General features: G+C 40.0%; 2 protein-coding genes and 1 pseudogene across 2 annotated transcripts; 1 reads left to right on the top strand and 2 right to left on the bottom strand.

Annotated features, from left to right (window-relative positions):
• Nucleotides 1–266: 266 nt before the first annotated feature.
• LOC108263370 (glycine N-acyltransferase-like) lies at nt 267–8,769 on the top strand (annotated as a pseudogene).
• Nucleotides 8,770–10,389: 1,620 nt separating this feature from the next.
• cyt (cystatin) lies at nt 10,390–12,259 on the bottom strand. The gene is made up of 3 exons (NM_001201028.1): nt 12,032–12,259; nt 10,824–10,934; nt 10,390–10,715 (listed from the first exon to the last, which is right to left on the bottom strand). The coding sequence occupies exons 1-3, from the start codon at nt 12,230–12,232 to the stop codon at nt 10,638–10,640; spliced, it is 390 nt and encodes a 129-aa protein (NP_001187957.1). The 5' UTR covers nt 12,233–12,259; the 3' UTR covers nt 10,390–10,637.
• A 4,544-nt stretch (nt 12,260–16,803) lies between these two features.
• On the bottom strand, nt 16,804–18,646 carry LOC108263371 (cystatin). Its single transcript, XM_017464083.3, has 3 exons — nt 18,339–18,646; nt 17,267–17,377; nt 16,804–17,145 (listed from the first exon to the last, which is right to left on the bottom strand). Exons 1-3 carry the CDS (start codon nt 18,537–18,539, stop codon nt 17,071–17,073), a joined length of 387 nt encoding a protein of 128 aa, XP_017319572.1. The 5' UTR covers nt 18,540–18,646; the 3' UTR covers nt 16,804–17,070.
• Nucleotides 18,647–19,146: the final 500 nt, after the last annotated feature.

The raw sequence follows: 19,146 nt of genomic DNA, 5'->3' as shown, positions 1-19,146 counted from the left end.
AGATTCTTTGGATTCATCTCTCCATTAAAAGTTGCCACATTATTTTAATTATTTCTATGAATGTAAAAATGAAATATTGTTTAGGTTATATTAGTAGTGTCATTCTCATATATAAAGTTTGTAAAGTAGTTAAAGTAGTAAAATTAGCTCTTATATATATATATATATATATATATATATATATATATATATATATATATATATATATATATATATATATATATATATATATACACGTTTGGGCCCCTGCCTCAGAGGAACTCTCTGCATGTCTCTGTTGGTGTTGGATGAATGGGGACAAATGAGGACACCCATTCTTAGTCTAAAATGTACATGATTAGTAAGATGTTTTGGTGGCTTCAAATTTGAATTAAAATTTTGAGGGGAGTATGCCCAGACCCCCTGAGTTTGAGGCTTAGCAGCCCCCCCCCCCCCTCATAAATCTCTATTGACATTCCTGCATGTAAGTAATATGAACTTGAACCTAATGACAGTGGAAAGTGCCGGAAGAAAAAGCGCTATAGCTCCAGCAGGCTACATAGCCAAATTATTTTTATACACATTTTTGTAAAGTGGTCTCTGGATGCAAAAAAGGTGTGACCACATATGCATTACGCTAGTAAACAATCTGTGGCATGCAAAATTCCCATAAATCTACTGCAAAATAAGCTGAGTAAGTGTAAAAAAATGTGGGCAGGACTTTGGAAATGCCGAATGATATTAAATAAGCTGCGCCAAAAGTAGCCTGCATTTCCGACATGTCAAAGCACTGATGGTTAGGCTATAATAATATCTTGCTCAGTTACTGCCAGAGCTTACAAGTGTTGAATGTGTGGATCTTCATTTGAATTGGTTTTGTTTGTGACTGGATTTGGTACAGCACTTTTTAGAATTATTTATATAAAGCCATGAAGGTGCTGAATAAAGAAGAGCTGAAGAAAGCTGAGGAAGCGCTCAGACATTACTTTCCCCAGTCACAACAGGTCTGTAAACTACACAGTTAATGTGCTATAAATGCAGGGTATGTTTGTTAGTGGCAGGTGAAAATCAGTGTTTTGGGAACTCATTAAGGAGTGAAATGTGTGTATGTTTTTTTAATTTTATTTATTTATTTATTTATTTTAAAAATTGTCATTACAGATGCATCAGTCATATATTTATGGCAGGTGGCTTAAACAATTGCTCATTGGAAAACGTTTGCTGGATAATGTAAAAATCAAATCTTAAATCTAAAGTTTATCAATAACTAATGTATATTGGCTTTTGTGACTCCTTAACTAGAACTCTACTGTTATATAACTATAGAACAACTGATCTGACTCTGTCAGGTTACACACAGACTTTGAACCTAAAGAAGAGAAAAGAATGAATGCCAAAAACTAAGAGACAGTGATTTCTTTGTCCATCCGAAACAAAGTAATACTGATTCTGTTACACCACGGCGAACTCGCGGCCACCGAGCTGGCGTGGACTACGTATCCCTTGGGACAGCCCCCTGTCCCATGTCCCTGTCACCGTGCCATCAGAGTATCATGACCTCCGTTAGGTATTCAGTAAGGAACGAGCAAGTGGCCTATCTCCACACAGGGCCTATGATTGCACCATAGACCTCCTCCCCGGAGCCAGCCCGCCATGGGGTCGAGTGTACCCGCTCTCCCAAGCAGAACAGCGGGCCATGAACGCATACATTCAAGAGGCACTCCAACAGGGGTACACTCGGCCGTCAACGTCACCCACGTCCGCTGGGTTCTTCTTCGTGGAGAAGAGGGGAGGGGGTCAGGGACCGTGCATCGACTATAGGGGTCTCACTCAGGTGACCGTTAAGTACCGTTACCCCCCCGTTACCCCACTAGCGCCCGCAGCCCTTGAACAGCTGAGGTCCGCGTCCTTCTTCATGAAGCTGGACTTACGCAGCGCGTACAATCTGATCCGCATCAGGCAGGGCGACGAGTAGAAAACGGCCTTTAGCACCACTTCCAGGCACTATGATTATTTGGTCATGCCGTGTGGACTCGCTAACGCTCCCTCAGTGTTCCAAAATCTGATCAACGACGTCCTGAGGGATCTATTGGGGCAGTGTGTCGTCGCGTACATTGACGACATACTGATCTACTCAACGTCCCTGAAGGAACACTTCAAGCAGGTCCGAGAGGTGCTGTTCTGCTTGATGGAACACCAGCTGTACGTGAAGGCCGAGCAGTGCAAATTTCACCAACGCACCATCACAGTCCAGAGGGCGTCGCCATGGACCAAAGCAAGGTGAAGGCAATGGTGGAGTGGCCCATGCCCTGAACCGTTAAGGAGCTGCAACTCTTCCTGGGCTTTGCGAACTTTTATCGGCGGTTCATCCGAGATTTTAGCAAGATTGCACAATTCCTGACGTCCCTCTTAAAGGGGAAACCTCTGCGCCTTGCCTGGACCTCTCACGCCCAGGGGGCCCTGGAGAGGCTTAAGCGGGCGTTTACCACTGCCCCCATCCTCCGACACCCGGACCCCTTCAGACCGTTCGTCGTGGCGGTTGCCGCGTTTGAGACGGGAGTGGGGGGCCATCCTGTCTCAGAGGTTCGGGGATAGACCCAAGCTGCATCCCGTGGCCTTCTTCTCGTGAAAACTGTCTCCAGCGGAGCATAATTATGATGTGGGGGACCGGGAGCTCCTGGCCGTCAAATTGGCCCTCGAGGAGTGGAGACCCTTGTTGGAGGGCGCCGACCACCCATTCATGATCTACACTGATCACAAGAACCTCAAGTACCTGAGGACGGCTAAGCGGCTCACACCCCGCCAAGCACGCTAGTCTTAGTTCTTCTCCCGGTTCCAATTCACCTTGTCATACAGGCCAGGGACCAAGAACACGAAGGCTGATGCTCTGTCCCGCATCCACTCTCCCGAGGGCCTGGCAGATCAGGAGAAGTACATCGTACCCCCCTCCTACATTGTGGGCGCCATCGAGTGGGCCCTGAACCAAGCCCTAGCTCGCCTCCCCAGGTCATGAATCCCAGCAGCCTGTTCCCCAGGGAAGCAATTCGTGCCAGAACATTACCACATGAAGCTTGTCATCTGGGCTCACACGACGCGAGCGACGGGACACCCCGGGGCCCAACGCACTTACAAACTGCTAGACGAAAAATATTGGTGGCCCCACATGCCCAGGGAGGTACAGCGTATCGTGTCCTCCTGCTCCACCTGTGCCCGCTCAAAGACGCCCTGTGCTTTACCCGTCGGGAAATTGGTACCACTTCCCATACCCGCACGTCCATGGTCCCATCTGGCCCTGGACTTCCTAACGGACTTGCCGGAATCACAAGGCAGCACGGCTATACTAGTGGTCGTGGACTGATTTTCTAAGTCGCTTACAGGCCGGCCCTTCCCTCTGCCTTCGCCACGGCCGACCTGTTGTTCCAGCATGTGTTCCGCTACTTCGGCATCCCAGAAGAAATCGGGAACAACAGGGGCCCCCAGTTCATGTCTCGTGTCTAGGCCAGCTTCATGGAGAAGCTGGGGCCCGGAGGACTGGAGTCACTTCCTCCCGTGGGCAGAGTATGCCCAGAACTCGCTGCGACATTCCACCACCCAGCTAACCCCGTTCCAGTGCGTCTTGGGTTATCAGCCGCCGCTAATCCCCTGGAACGCCGCCACCACTGACTCCCCGGCAGTGGACAAGTGGTTTCGCCGCAGCGAGCAGGTCTGGGAACGCGCCCATCAACAGCTGGTATGGGCCTCCCGCACCGCCAAATGAAAGGAGGACAGAAGCCACGGGACTCACCCCGATTATCAGCCCGGGGACAGGGTGTGGCTTTCAACGAAGAACCTCAAGGCACCTCTCTTGGGCAGCAAACTAGGACCTAAGTATGCCAGGCCTTTCCGGATCCTCAAACGGGTAAACAAGGTCACTTACCGCCTAGACCTCCCCAAACATGGTATTGCCCCCTCATTCCATGTCTCTCTCCTCAAGCCAGTGACATCGGGCCCCTTAGCCACGGCTGTTCCAGAGAATGCCCCGCCGGACCCGTTAGAGATCGAGGGCCACCCAGCTTACCGCGTCCGGGAGATCGTAGACTTCAGAGGCAGGAGAGGGGGACTTGAGTATCTGGTGGATGGGGAGGGTTACGGCCCAGAGGATCAGTGTTGGATCCCATCCCGGGATATCCTGGATGCAAGCTTGCGCGACAACTTCCATGCGGCTCATCCAGAAAGACCGACACCGCGGAGGAGAGGACTGCCTCGGAGGAGTTCGGTTCCCGGAGTGAGCCCTTTGGGGGGGGGCTCTGTTACACCACGGTGAACTTGCGGCCACCGAGCTCAAGTTCGCAGGAATACTGAGCGCCAACACCAGCGCGCCACCCAAGGTTATTTAAGACCTTGTTACTGACAGCGTAGCGCGAAGTAACGCTCAGTTTTCCCGAAATGCGAGTAAGTTACCAAGCTTTCTACTATGCTTCAGACTTTCATGGTTTAAGGACTCTAGCCTCGTTTACGACTTACGATTGCCGGATCTCGTCTTGGATTCTTTCTATTGCTTCGGACTGTGTTCTTTGCGCTTCATGCTTCCCTCGCCTTTCTGTCACTGCTCGGCCCGCGCTTGCCTCCCACCTGGTAACGTAACAGATTCTAGTATTCTGAAGCCTTTCTGCAATCTTTGTGTGTAAATCACTCTGATATTTATATTGAGTGTTTACTGACACATCAAGAGAAAAGTGGTTTGAATGAAGCACGTCCAATCTGGAAGCTAAAATAGTCACAATATAGTGAAATATATGCTGGTGTTCATGTCCATAAGAGAAAACTGAACAACAGCTAGAACAGGTCAGGATTGTGAGGCTTTACCCAGATAACACTAACAATCATGTTTCCGCTTTAGTAGAAATTTAGAGTGGTTAATTTATACCAAAACAGATCATAAGGGTTAATGAATCATTTCTGTTTTGCAGAGGTCAATGTTAGAGTTATGATATAATACATAATTTCAAGCATAAATTAGATACATATATAGATCTTTTATATTGAATAATTTATAAGAGGAAGGGTTTGTGTCTAGGTGTATGGATATGTTTTTATGATTAATCGAGTAGAAGCTGATCCCATAGATGTGCTGGTGGACCAGTGGCCAGATTTTAATGTGCTACTCATCAGACCACAACGGCAAGAGGTATTGCATGAGATAACTTTAGTATAAAATATCAACAAAAACTAGCTACGGTTAAGTTTTTCATATTTAACCTGTTTCTCTCACATACAGAAAGCTGACCTATTCAAGGACTTGTGCGTTTTTACTAAGGATGAACCATCTCTCAGGAGCATACTGAACAGGACAGATGTTATTGACTGGAAGCAGTTCATCTCTCTAAGTATTAATTTGACTTCTTGTTATTGCATTACAAAGGTTTCGTAAAATATTTGGGCACCCAAAATGCTAGTTTTCTAAGTAACTATGGGTCTTTGAACCACAGACAATCACCAGGGGTGGCATGTAACACCCTGTGCTCAATCATGCTGAGATCTTCCGCTTTCATCAATATGGTGTTTCCACCCACAAAACTGCTGCTCACTTGATGTATCTTTATGTTTTGCGCCATTCTGTGTAAACTTAAGACACTATTGAAGACTTGTTGGGCTTATTAGATTAACGCTGACATACTCTATATAAATCCGTTTTATGATGAAACATATTCTAATATCAGCCATCTCTCCATCGTATACTTTATCCTGTTAAAATTCCGACGGCCCACCAGGACGCTGTCTCCATGTTTATAAGCAAATCTATGCTATCTACACAGCTTCTGTGTACACAAAGGTACTCATCTTTGGAAAGCTAAGATTCTTGTGATTCCACTGATATAAACCGCTTTGAGATACAATCACAACAGCAGCTACAATCAATGTCTCTGTCAAACCACCAATGTACAAACAAACATTTAAGAATCTTATAGTAGTAGCCTCATAGTAATCCACTGATCCATAACATCCTGAAAAAAACAGTCTTGTTACACTGGCAAAGGTCCAAACAATCCATTTATGTCAAAATATTTAGTCCACCTTTCAAAAGAGACCAAAACCATGCCTGCACTCCAAATGGTTGAAGAACAGCTTTAATTTTACTTTGGGTATGCCTTGGATAGAAGTTTTAGGCTAATTTTACAGGAGCTTTACGTTATGAGAATATACAGAAAAAAAACGCACTAACAAGATGCTTACAGGTTTGATTATATTTACAGATATCCCCTGTATCGCATTCTTTTCCTGCTGTGAGGGCTAGTAGCTAATTCTTTTGAGTGCTCAAGCGCAATTATTTTACATCATCGACTCAGAGTGCATTGCGCATGTCAGGTAATGGTTAAAATATGTATTAAATATTAAGGATTTTTAAAGTGATGAACGTATTTCACGTGTTTCTAACAACATATTTTAGTAGGAGAGGGTAATTATTCCGTGTCAAGGTATAAGTCTTCATAGTCTGGGTTTCTTTTAAGGGTGTGACCAAAACCCTTAACCAGTATTCATGAGTTGCAAATAGATACCTTACGGTGTTAAATGTAGTCCAACATGTTCACAGGTATAAGGTAGAAAGCGGAATTGATTAATTAATGATGGTGGTATTTATCTGTATCATGAGTTGCTTCATGAATTTGTTGGAAGATCTCAACATGTATGCACACATGCATGTGGCATAGGAGTGGTGAATTAGAGCAACTAATATTGTTCTCCTCCAGTCTAATAAATCAATATAATAATCACTGCAAACAAAAAAATCTGTTTAGGTGTTGACCTGTGCCACACTGAGATGATAAAAAGTGTAGCTCTGAACAGAGGGGTGCCCAATATAAAAAAATGTGCGTGCCTCATGATGACACTCCAAGATCCATCTAACCTTACAACTGAAAGGTAACAGATCTACCATTAGCCTTCTCAGTTTACCGTTGATCTTTAAACTAGTCAGTATTTTAACCTGCAAGTCATTAAACTCAATTTATAATCTGTTCATTCTGGGTTTCACAAATGCAAAAGATTCATTAAGTTTTTTCCAGTTAACGTTTCATAACTAATTAATAATTCTTATCTTTAGGTCAAAATGACGCATCTTAATTTTTTAATCTCTTTCCACACATACGGTGCTGTGAAAAAGTATGTGAAAGACTGATCTCCAGTTATCTGAAGCTTTTTGGTTGCAGTTATTGCTGCTAAAAGTGGCACAACCAGATTTTAAGTGTAAGGGGGCAATTAGTTTTTCATGTGGATGATAGGTAGAGAAAAAGATAACCTTTTTTTCCTTCAATAAAAACTAAATTAATAAACAATGTACTGTGTTCACTCAAGTTGCCTTTGTTTTATGTTGTATTTCGTATGAAGATCTAAATCTGTTTAGTATGAGAGACACAAAAGCAGAAGAAATCAAATACTTTTTCACAGCACTATCATATATACTGTAGCAGTTGAAATAAAATGATACTGTTTCTAAATAAACATTATTTTTTAGTACAACATTTACTAGGTATTGAATCCAACTCTCCTTAACTCGGTAGGTTTCCTTTACAAGTGTCCTCACTTAACGAGTCTCACGTTGCTCTGGTGAATAGCACATGGAAGTTTGGCATGGGTGAATTCAGTGAACGGTACATCAGGGACATGATCATGAATTTCCCTTCGTGTTGTGTGCTGGACTCGGAGGGTCAGCCGGTGTCATGGATATTGACCTATGCTTCCTGTGCGATGGGAATGCTGTACACAATGCCGGAGCACAGACGGAAAGGCTACGCCAAAGCCCTGGTCACCATAATGGCAAAGAAACTGTATTCAGAGGGCTACCCAGTGTACTGCTTCATTGAGGAGGAGAACCAGATGTCCTACAGGGTCTTTACCAGTTTAGGTTTCACTGCAGATCTGTCTTACAGGGCTGCTTGGCTTGATTGCGATTAGGCTTGTAATACTGCGTAATGATTTTGGGACACAAAACATTCCTGTCATTATTGCAAGAATGCAAGTGATTACTGAAATAAATGTCAAATTTGCTGCAATTTGTTTTATAATACGAAATTGCATGAATAGCACAAAAAGCTAATGTTTTAGTGCCAAAGGTAGCCTTAGATTCCTGTTCTTGGCTGACAGGAGTGGAACTTGATGTGGTCTTCTGCTGTTGTAGCCCATCCATCTTAAGGTTTGATGTGTTGAGCAAATCTGGGGCAGGCCTTCTATTAAATTGTAAATAATGTTGTAATGATGATGTATCTGGCCTTGTGAGTGTCTTATAGCAACTCTCCCGGAGGCCTCAAAACAGGATATAGCTGTGGTGGTGTGACGGTGCCTTTTATTTTATTCTCATCATCAATTTCATATTTGACATTTTCTACATAATCAAAAGATTTTCTAACAGTTTACGAGTGTCAGAAGAGGGATTCGCAAGTGGACGTAGAATATTTTCTTTGATTACGTAGTAAGGTTTGCGTCAATGTGGGAATCCTAGTCACCTCAATTGTGCGCCTTTTATTCACATCATCTATTTTATATTTTTTAACATCAAAAGATTTTTTTTAACAGAATACTGAAAACCTAAGGTCTGACCATCCTATTGGAGAAGGGCTATAAAATAGATAAAAATCTTGTATTACATACATATTCATATCAATGTTGAAAATAGCATGTAACACCACATTAACAGAACTGTATTGTTCTGACACATGAAAGGATTAAGTAATCGCCCCAAATTCCAATTTGAATCACAATTTTACTTGTTCCAAACATGAGTTCATACTTACTTACACTCAGAAAGCATGTATTCATCCACCACCTTGTCTTCTTTTGTGCTTTCATTTTGTGACTATAATATATTTTAGTTTACAGAGTATAAGTACGCATTTATTTCTAATATAGGGCTCTGACAAAGTCATAAAGTTAGTTATATGGCTGCACAGTGGTGATATTGGAAGTAGCTACAACAACAGTGTTCTTTCTTATCTGTGACGCACCAGAGAAATGAAGTGGCTGGTGGTTTTGTTCTCACTGAATTTCCAGGACTGTTTACTATATAGACTCTATATGAATAGGGACAACACAGAACTAAGAACTACAAGCAGCAAAATTGGGATCTCTGGACAGTCCTTGGAGATATATATATTTATTTATTTATTTTCTGGTCACAAGTGCAGAATCAAAACAATTGGGATTTTTGTGTGGAAACACCTCTCTTGGAAATCACTTGCTCATTTATCACTTGTAACTGACACACCCACCACGTATAACAACATCCAGGACCCAGACAGTTGCAAACTGTACAAGGGAAACAACTTGCTCATTTAAGCAACTTAATTTGTTTTCATTATTGTATTAGCATAGTTGGTAAGTACAGTTTCATAGTCACTATTCCAGATGCTAGCTAACTCTGAGCAGGTTAAATTGGAATGGGATAGTTAAGACTTCGACTTGGATAATGAGTTGCTACCAAGAAATCTGTAGGGCAGTGGTCACCAAACCTGTTCCTGGAGATCTACCTTCCTGAAGGTTTAGCTCCGACCATAGTTGTGCCCACCTGACCATCTAATCATTGCCTTAAGAAGTTCTTGATCAACTAAAACAGGTTTGTTAGATTTTTGGTTGGAGATTAAACCTGCAGGAAGGAAGAGGGTTCTCATCAATTGGAAGTTACATGCTGCTGCTGAGTATGGCCCCACATGCTGCAGGCTAAAGATCATTGAGATTACTGAGGATGATACCACTTTAAAACCATAAAGATGGCTTTGGACCTCAATTCATATGAACAGTTATGCTATGATGGCCAGGAATACAATTGCTATAATAGCTTTAGGACTGCAATTACCACAAACAATTTTGCACGCAAGCCTCCATCAGTGAACAGTGGAGAAGTTCAACAATACGGACTTCATGTAAAATACTGTAATGTATTTTTTTACTGATTACACAACTGCACTATTTGACCATGTAGTATTAGCACATTTATAGAAGGGATTTATTTATAATCGTATTCTCCAGTGTCACCCAGATAAGGATGAGTTCCCTTTCGAGCCTGGTTCCTCTCATGCTTCCTCATATCGTCTCAGGAGTTTTTTCCTCACCACCTCTGGCTCGCTCATTAGGGACAAATTCATACATTTAAAATTATGTTCTGAATTTATATATTTTTTGTAAAGCTGCTTTGGGACAATGTCCACTGTTAAAAGTGTGATGCAAAAAAAATAAAAATAAAAAAAAATTAAAAATAATAATAATAATAATAATAATAATAGAACTGATCCCTGCTCTACAGGGTGTCCCAGTACACCCTGTAGTTTCACTGATCGAACATTACACATCTGAGTAAGTTTTACATTTTAATGTAAACTTAAATGCAGCACACATTTTTGATACATTTAATACTAAAGAATACTGTTGCACAAATCTGCATTTTTTTTTTTTTGCTATTACCTTTTTAAACTATACAAAAACTGCATATATTTGAAGGTTATTGCTTTAGCTTGTGACAGTCAAAGCATTCTCATAGTAATTTGCGGACAAGAAGACAATAACGGCATGCAAACTAATAACTTGATGGATTAAACGTGTTCATGCAAGTTAATTAATTTCTAAAGCAATGAAAAGGTTATTGCAGTTGCTGTGAAGGCCAGTCAAAGCTGGGCTGTGTGACTTGATTTCTACTGGCAGGTATTCTCCACAAGTTTGATGGTGCCTGTCCAGGGCTGATTCCACACCTTCAATCGGCACTCGTGGGACTATAGGGAAGACATGAAAGTTAACTTGCGTAAACATCAGCAATGTAAATAGTGATTAACATGAAAGGAGAGAGTGTGTGCAGGTGAATTATAATAATACTAACTTACCACTGCAGGATCTGGGTTTTTAAGGGTGGGACACACCTTCTCAACACCACCCTTTCTGCAGGCTGTCCTGACCAGCTCGACAGTGAAAATATAATTCACACCAGAAACAACCTGTGACATGTGACAACATGAAATAAGTGTAGTCAGTGGGTGGGGTAAAATAAACAAGAACCACACCGTTAGAAATACTCATGCAGGAGAAGTCTTTACGTGCATCATGTTTTAAAGCTGTGTGATGTGTGTACGTTTCTTGTGGCTATGTTAAAGCCTTCTTGACGTTTATTGACCATTTTCTAGGCATTAAACTGAAGTTGGAATTGTGAGGCTATTATTCATTATAGCCCAGTTTGTTGTGTAAGCTAAAGCACAGGGTAGATTAGAGACATTATAGTGACAAAAAAAAAAAAAAAAAACCTTTCCTGGAGAAAAACAAATGAATTATTATTTCCCAAGTTCCAGGTAGAGAGGCATTATGTTAGTCCCCCCCGCCCTGCCTCTCTATCTCTGTCTGTTAGTTCATTTAAATTCATTCAAATTAATTTTAATTGTCACATACACAATCATACACAGTACAATGTGTAGTGAAACGATTTTCCATTGTGTAAGGCAGGTATATTGTTCTTACAACTAGTATTAATTGTCAAAACTTGATGCATTATATGAATGACACCCCTGCTGAAAAAGCAAAACAAAACCATAGAAACCATCACAGACATTCTAACGGTTTCCACTACAAATACCATTACAAACCATCAGCTAACCATTAAAACTACTACCATTATTGGTCCTTACTGGTACTGTAGATATGACATGCCATCAACAGAAGGCAACCAATTACCAGAAGAAACCCACAGGGACCATTACAGTTTCCATTAAAACCATTACAATTCCCATTAAAACCATTACAAATTCTATGAGTTTTTATTTAATTTAATTTTTTTTTTTTTTTAGCAGGGACATATGTCATTTTGCACTGATGACTATATTAAAATAGAATATATGTAAAACATATATACAACATCTGGAATTAAACTAGATTGATAGGCAGGCAAACCATAAAATAATGCAGACTACGCAATCTGCAATAGCAGGCCCACTTGTTGACTCCGTCTACAGAGTGTAGGCCTGTGAAACGTTTAATCACCACAAAGAAAGATCACTCCATATTTTGTCGTGATCTTGGTCACTAGTGAAGTATCCTACAGTACCTGAGTCTGTGCCTTGATCACTCTTGAAACCTGACTGACGAACGCGTCGTTGCTCGCTTTGTTATGCTCAGAGACTGCGAACTGCAGGGCATTCTGGACATCTTCCCTGTTTATGTCCACGTCCACCGGGCCTCCGAGAAGTCCAGCACTCGCTAGGGCCAGAAAGACCGCCAGAAGTGGAGCTACAACCTTCATTAACATGTTTGCGTTTAGATCTGAGCTCTCAAGAACAGCCGCTGCGCTGAATATACAGTGGAAATAGACACTGTAAACACCGTTATATAAACAGTGAGCCGATTTAGTGGGCGGGGCGTACGTCATCCAATCACGTGACACTAAGCGAAATGGCGTCAGATTTCCTCAGGTTGAGAAATCAAGAAGTTGAGACACTATCATTCTTTATTTACTGATTTCCCCCCACATTTTAGAATAATAATAGTTATCAAAACTCTGGAATAACACAAATGGGATTATGGGAATTATGTTGTGAATAAAAAAAAATCCCAAATAAATAAAAAAACAAATTAATATTTTAGCATCTTCAAAGTTGACACACTTATTGCTTAGAATTTCCAGAAATGTATTCTTATATATATATATATATATATATATATATATATATATATATATATATATATATATATATATATATATATATATATACACACACACACATATACATATATATTTACATATATATAACATTTTATTCAAACAAGATCATAACCATTACAATTACACTATAAGTATATTGGATTTAAGTAATAAAGAATACAGAGCAGACAAACAAATGAATAGTAAGTTAGCAGAAACGTAACAATTTAAACATTAAACAAGATTTCAAAGTAGCTTACACTTGCAATAATGTATAGGTTTTTTTTTGCCCAGGAAATAAAACTTTAATAATTTGGTGGGTGATGTGTCTCCACTTAGTATGTAATGTTTATATACACTGTAGCAGTAGCACTTTGATTATAAAAATCCAGATTTTTTTTCTATGTCCATATCAGAGCCTTAGTCACACTGTTGTACTATTCATTCACTACCATCACCTCACCTTTCAGCATAACAGTGCATGGCCACATGCCTCAGAAGTAATCTGACAATGTCCCAGTTCTTTAATTAAATAGAAGAACTGGGACATTGTCAGATGACTTATGAGGAAGGACTTAGGAAATAGAATCTATTTCCTAAGTACTCCCCAATAGAACACCTCTAGACTGGAACGCTCTCGATCAGCAGTTACACAAAGTTACTGTTTTTTTGTCATCCTCAAACTGATGCAAGTACTTGATGATATAACTTAGCTGTGTTGAACATTTTGGAAAATTAGAGACAACACCCAGTTCTCCTATTTCCTAAGTACTCCCCAATAGAGCATCTCTAGACTGGAATGCTCTCGAACAGCAGTTACAACAGTATGTCTCAATATGTCTCACCCAATGACTAACTCCTTTGCACAGCTGCAAGAGAATGAGGAAGAAAACAACAGGGCACAATCAACAACCGAGTTAAGATATCATGCTCCTACAGAAAAATAGTGGTCAGTTTTTATTCTGTAGGTTGCTGTTGGGCCCCTAGTCTACTCAGGGTCCTTAAAAATCTGCTACAGACAAATAGTGGTCAGTTTTTCTTCTGTAGGTTGCTATTGGGCCCCTAGTCTAGTCAGAGTCCTTAAAAATCACCTCATATCCGGAGTCTCTCACTCCTTTACTTATCATAGTATAAATCATAGTATTATGGTTGCCATACAAACATATGGTAGTATAGTGGTAGCTCTGTTCTGAGACTTTGTTTTTGTTGCATCAAAGATGAGCTTCATCAGTGTTCTGGCAGTCCATTGTGATATGTGAGTCAGATTAAGTGTATATTAAGTGTATATTCAGCTGCTGCTGTGAATATACAGTGGAAGCAGACACTGTAACAGGTAAACATGTTATATAAACAGAGAGCTCATTTAGTGGGCGGGGTGTGCGCTATTAAATCACATGATATTAAGCGAAATGGTGTCAGCTTTCCTCGGGTTGAGAAATAAAGACACATTCATTCTTTATTTATTTATTTTTCCACATTTTAGAAGAATAATAAAGTCATCAAAACTCTGGAATAACACAAATGGAACTATGGGAATTATGTTGTGATTGAAAAAATCCAAAAATAATTTAGTATTTTAGCATCTTCAAAGTAGACACCCTTTTTGCCTAGAATTTCCAATAATTTATTCTTGGCGTTTTCTCAACCGATTTCTTGAGGAATCTCCCTGAGAAGCTTTTTAAATAGTATTAAAGGAGTTCACACTTATGCTGGACACTTATTGGCTGCATTTCCAAATATTTCGCTCCAAGTTATGGGTTGAAAAAAATGATTTTGTAAATAAAATGTTAGTTTTCTACTGAAAGATAGAAATATAGAGAGATAGAATATGTTGGCACAATTATATTTTTGTCTACAACAACGATTTCAAACAGTTAATCATACACCTTCAGATCAAAAGGTTTGTAAGATATATATATATATATATATATATATATATATATATATATATATATATATATATATATATATACACACATACATACATACATACATACATACATACATACATTTCATGACATCAAATATATAGATTGTTTTACCCAGGAAATAAAACTGTAGCAGTTTGATTATAAAAATCCAGAATTTTTTTCTGTGTCCATATCGGAGCCTTAGCTACATTGTCGTACTATTCATTCACCACCATCACCTCGCCTTTCAGCATAACAGTGCACGGCCACATGCCACAGAAGTCATCTGACAATGTCCCATGTTGAATAAGATTTTTAATTGAAATAAAACACAAGGGCAATAAAATATGTAGAATGAGAACTTATTGAGAATAAGGGAAAGAGCAGAGTCATGCTCTCTTCCTTATAGACAATGTCTCTTAAAAGTGAATTACAGCAAGGCCTAGGGCCTGACCGAAAAGAAGAAGTGCAACACACAGCACACACACCCAAGAGCATGAACTCACTCATACACAGACCCAGAATAATTAGAATAACAAAGTAATGGGTAATGATTATTTTACTAAATCATACTGTACATATGCTAATGACAATGCAGAAAAAGCACACCGGTGATAAATGTCCTCACTCAAAATCAGCTCAGACATACCATAAAAAGCAGAAGTTGGTTTTAAAAAACAAAGCACCTAAAACTGCAAAATCAACAAGTCTCGAGAAATCTGAGGCAAAAATAAGCTGGTTGGAAAAGAATCTAAAAAAATTCAGACAGGACATCACCCAGACATCAGATGTAATGTTATCTGGGCAAACCAGGGGTGTTTCAACTGTGTAAAAAGGGAGCCCCTTTTCAGGGGACTTTCAGATCACTCTGGGATGTCCATCTGTGCGGATGTCGTGTGGTGAGCAGCAATAAAAACTTGCTTTTATTACTCACGGCTCACTATGTTTTTTGTCATCCTCAAACTGATGCAAGTACTTGATGATATAACTTAGCTATGTTGAACTTTTTGGAAAATTAGAGACAACACCCAGTTCTCCTATTTCCTAAGTACTCCCCAATAGAGCATCTCTAGACTGGAATGCTCTCGAACAGCAGTTACAACAGTATGTCTCAATATGTCGCACCCAATGACTAACTCCTTTGCACAGCTGCAAGAGAATGAGGAAGAAAACAACAGGGCACAATCAACAACCGAGTTAAGATATCATGCTCCTACAGAAAAATAGTGGTCAGTTTTTATTCTGTAGGTTGCTGTTGGGCCCCTAGTCTACTCAGGGTCCTTAAAAATCACCTCCTATCCCAAGTCTCTCACTCCTTTACTTATCATAGTATTATAGTTGCCATACAAACATATGGTAATATAGTGGTAGTATGTCTTGAAAGTGGCCTAGCTCTGCTCTTGACTTTTTTTTGTTGCATCACAGATGAGCCTTGTCAGTGTTTTGGCAGTCCATGGTGAAATGTGAGTCAGATTCAGGGTAAGTGAGCCAGCACTGGGCCATTACTAATTTACAATCAGGGCCAGGTCATGTTGAATGTCTTAACTGTTATCAAACTCATGATATGAAGATATTTTACCGCTCATCCGAGAGGTTTTAGCACAGGGGTGTCAAAGTTATTTCCCTGTTTATCCCATTCTACTGCCCTGCGATGGGTTGGCACCCAGTCTTGGTACCTAGGTTTGTGCTTTTTCTGTGCTTTTACCTGCTTAAATATTTTTTTTTTTTGTTCATCGACATATTTTGAAGGTAATATGCATTGTGATAAGTGTTTGTAACAATCCTGACTGGTGGCATTTACTGCAGGCCTCCTGTTTAGATATGATTCTCTCATTTTCTTAGAACCATCGTGTACTTGCTCTTGGTAAACTGGTGCAAACAGGCAGTCTGTATCACTGTCAGCTCCTTTTACATTTACATGACTGGATTGTAATTCTGTGTACCTTTAAGTAATTGTGTAGCAAGTGAAATGTAAATATACCAATATACCTGCTGCATTCTATACTGTTAGACCTCTTGCATTAGGCCGAAGTGCTTGTCTACAGCATGCGTGTTAAACGCAAGGCCCACGGGTCCATATTAACATTTTCACACTATCCAGAATTCACAGCAGATCCGTAGCTTAAACTCCAGTAGGCTACTTCCCTGGCTCTCACCTCCATGTCTCTGCTTATAACGTAGTGGTTTTCAAACAGAAAAATACATCTGGCTAATCCTGTTTCTCATCACAGTAACTAGTACACAATAAAATGCGATTCAACAAAGGAAAGCATTCACAAAAACCTTTTATTATAAGCAATATATTATATTCCCTAATATCACATATACTTTAATAAATTCTGTTACATTTTTTTCCCCCCTGCAAACAACCTTTTCTAATCTCAGAGCCTAGATTATTGGTGTTAGTTGATAGACTATGTTAAAAAAGTACAACATACATATACATGTCCAAAGGCAACATGATGAATAAAGTGCATTTTAAAATATTTTAACCTCTTAAACAAGCTCATCAGTTTTGATTGAAAGTGATCTCTATTAGCAGGTATTCTCAAGCAGCATCATGCTGGACTCCCAAGGCTTACTCCACACTGCAAGTTTGCATTCATGGGGCTTGAGGGAAGTGACAAAGAGGCAGAAGAGTTAGTATGCATAGGCAAACAAATATATATATAATAATAATAAATAGTAAACATATACATGTGCATGAATCAGAGTGTTTTATGTAACTAACCTGTGCAATCGTTGTGTCCGAATTGGTGGCACACACGTTTTCATCTTCTGATTTTTTACAGGAAGTCTTAGCCATCTCGACAGTGAAGATGTACTTCACACCGGCAACAACCTAAAGTAGGCAAAAAAAAACATGAAATCAAAACTAATTTTAGACCACATATCATGTAGACTTTTGCTCGTATAGGATGAGGCCAAATAACACATTCATTCATGTTTAGTAAGTGCTTTATCCTCATCAGGGTTACGGTGGACTCTGGAGCCTATCCATGAAAGATGCAAAACTAGAATACACAATGGATGATACTCTTTCACAATTTGGGGTCATTTTAGAGTAGCCACTGCACATACTGTGAGGTAGGAGAATCCCATAGTACTTGGACGAAACCCACATGTACGTGAACACCCAAAACGCCACACAGACAGTAACCAGAGCTCAGTTTTGAACCTTGATGCTACCTGCTATCAGAATACAACCTCCACTCACCCTTAATGAGACTGCGTATTTAACATTACATGAACTTATAATTGGACCACAGCTGGCCCAAGATTAACAAGCAATAATGCATGATTGGTTGTATTTAGGGCATTTTAGATTTGGCCCAGATACCAAATGGCATAAAAATGTACAGTTGCGCATTTTTTGTCCCACAGTACACTTGCCATGACATAACTGGTATGTGCCTAGTTACGTGCGTTGGGTGTGTCTGGATTATCACACACCCAATGCACATAAAGGGCACGGTTTAGTGAATAAGTGCATGTGTATGAAGATGCATTAGATTTGTATGTGGGGCCATGTTTTTATAGCTTGCTGGGGACCAAATGTCCTCACAATGATAGAAATGTTTGTTTTTAAACAAAAACTACAGGTTTTACTAAAAGAACCAAACTTTAATTTTGTTACTAATGGTAAAGTTGTATGTGTGTGTGTTTAATTCCAATTAGAAATATTACATGCGTCAGCAGAGCTGTGAAGGCAACACAGAGTACAGTACAGAAAAGGATGATTTGTATCACAGTGTGTATCTTTATAAGTTTGAGAAATACAAGTACCAGGTAAGATGTCTTACCTGTGTCTGGGCCCTGATCACATTCACAACCTTACTGGTGTACATGCAGTTACTCTCTGCGTTATACTGAGTGACTGCGAAACGCAGGGCATCCTGGACTTCCGTGTTGTTGATGTCTGTATCCACCGGGCCTCCGACCAAGTCAGCACTCGCCACGGTCAAGAAAACTGCCAAGAGTGGAGCTACAACCTTCACAAACATGATTATCGAACTTCGAGCTAAACCCTGCGGTATTTCAATTCAGTTCTCTTGGGGAACTGTGACTATCTGTAGGCTGAATCTCACTGATAGGGGGAGGAGCGTATCTGGAAAACAAAGTGAAGTAGGCGTGTCTATTACATAAGCATTTCCGCGTTTGGGAGTAACATGATCCTGCATTGTCTTTAAAAATAAATAAAATAACTTTTCTTTTTTCTTTCTTAAATTTTATCATAACAACAGGAACAATAAAAATCCAAGACTTATATAACTGGAATAAAGTTGGTTGGATGTTCGATATCGCGGATATGGGGAAATTAAGGGACCGTCTCTAAAGTTACATACGACATTGTTAAACACGTTTCTAACTTCAATAGCATTTGAAGGGAAAGACGTACAGTCACACAACCAACAGTAAAGTGTCCGACTAGGTGTCAGAAATATTTATTAAAATGAGCTATTAAATGACATTTAAATTTGACATGTATTTGACTACAGAATGGGCCCATACACAAAATATACCATTATTTAAAGCTCAATAGCATTTGAAGGGAATGACTTACAGTCAAACAAACAACTGTAAAGTGTTCGACTAGGTGTCAGGTATGAC

This window comes from Ictalurus punctatus, chromosome 3 (assembly GCF_001660625.3).
Source record: "Ictalurus punctatus breed USDA103 chromosome 3, Coco_2.0, whole genome shotgun sequence".
In the NCBI taxonomy this organism is placed as follows: Eukaryota; Metazoa; Chordata; class Actinopteri; order Siluriformes; family Ictaluridae; genus Ictalurus; species Ictalurus punctatus.
The sequence above is the reverse complement of the archived record's forward strand: the minus strand, read 5'-3'. Positions and strand labels throughout refer to the sequence as shown.

Excerpts from the sequence above, each read along its gene's own strand:
- cyt (NM_001201028.1), bottom strand. The coding sequence starts at position 12,232 with ATGTTAATGAAGGTTGTAGCTCCACTTCTGGCGGTCTTTCTGGCCCTA. Across the intron at positions 10,935-12,031 it reads TGATCAAGGCACAGACTCAG|GTTGTTTCTGGTGTGAATTA; the intron begins GTACTGTAGGAT and ends CACATGTCACAG. Across the intron at positions 10,716-10,823 it reads AAAACCCAGATCCTGCAGTG|TCCCACGAGTGCCGATTGAA; the intron begins GTAAGTTAGTAT and ends TCTTCCCTATAG.
- LOC108263371 (XM_017464083.3), bottom strand. The coding sequence starts at position 18,539 with ATGTTTGTGAAGGTTGTAGCTCCACTCTTGGCAGTTTTCTTGACCGTG. Across the intron at positions 17,378-18,338 it reads TGATCAGGGCCCAGACACAG|GTTGTTGCCGGTGTGAAGTA; the intron begins GTAAGACATCTT and ends TGCCTACTTTAG. Across the intron at positions 17,146-17,266 it reads CGGACACAACGATTGCACAG|CCCCATGAATGCAAACTTGC; the intron begins GTTAGTTACATA and ends ACTTCCCTCAAG.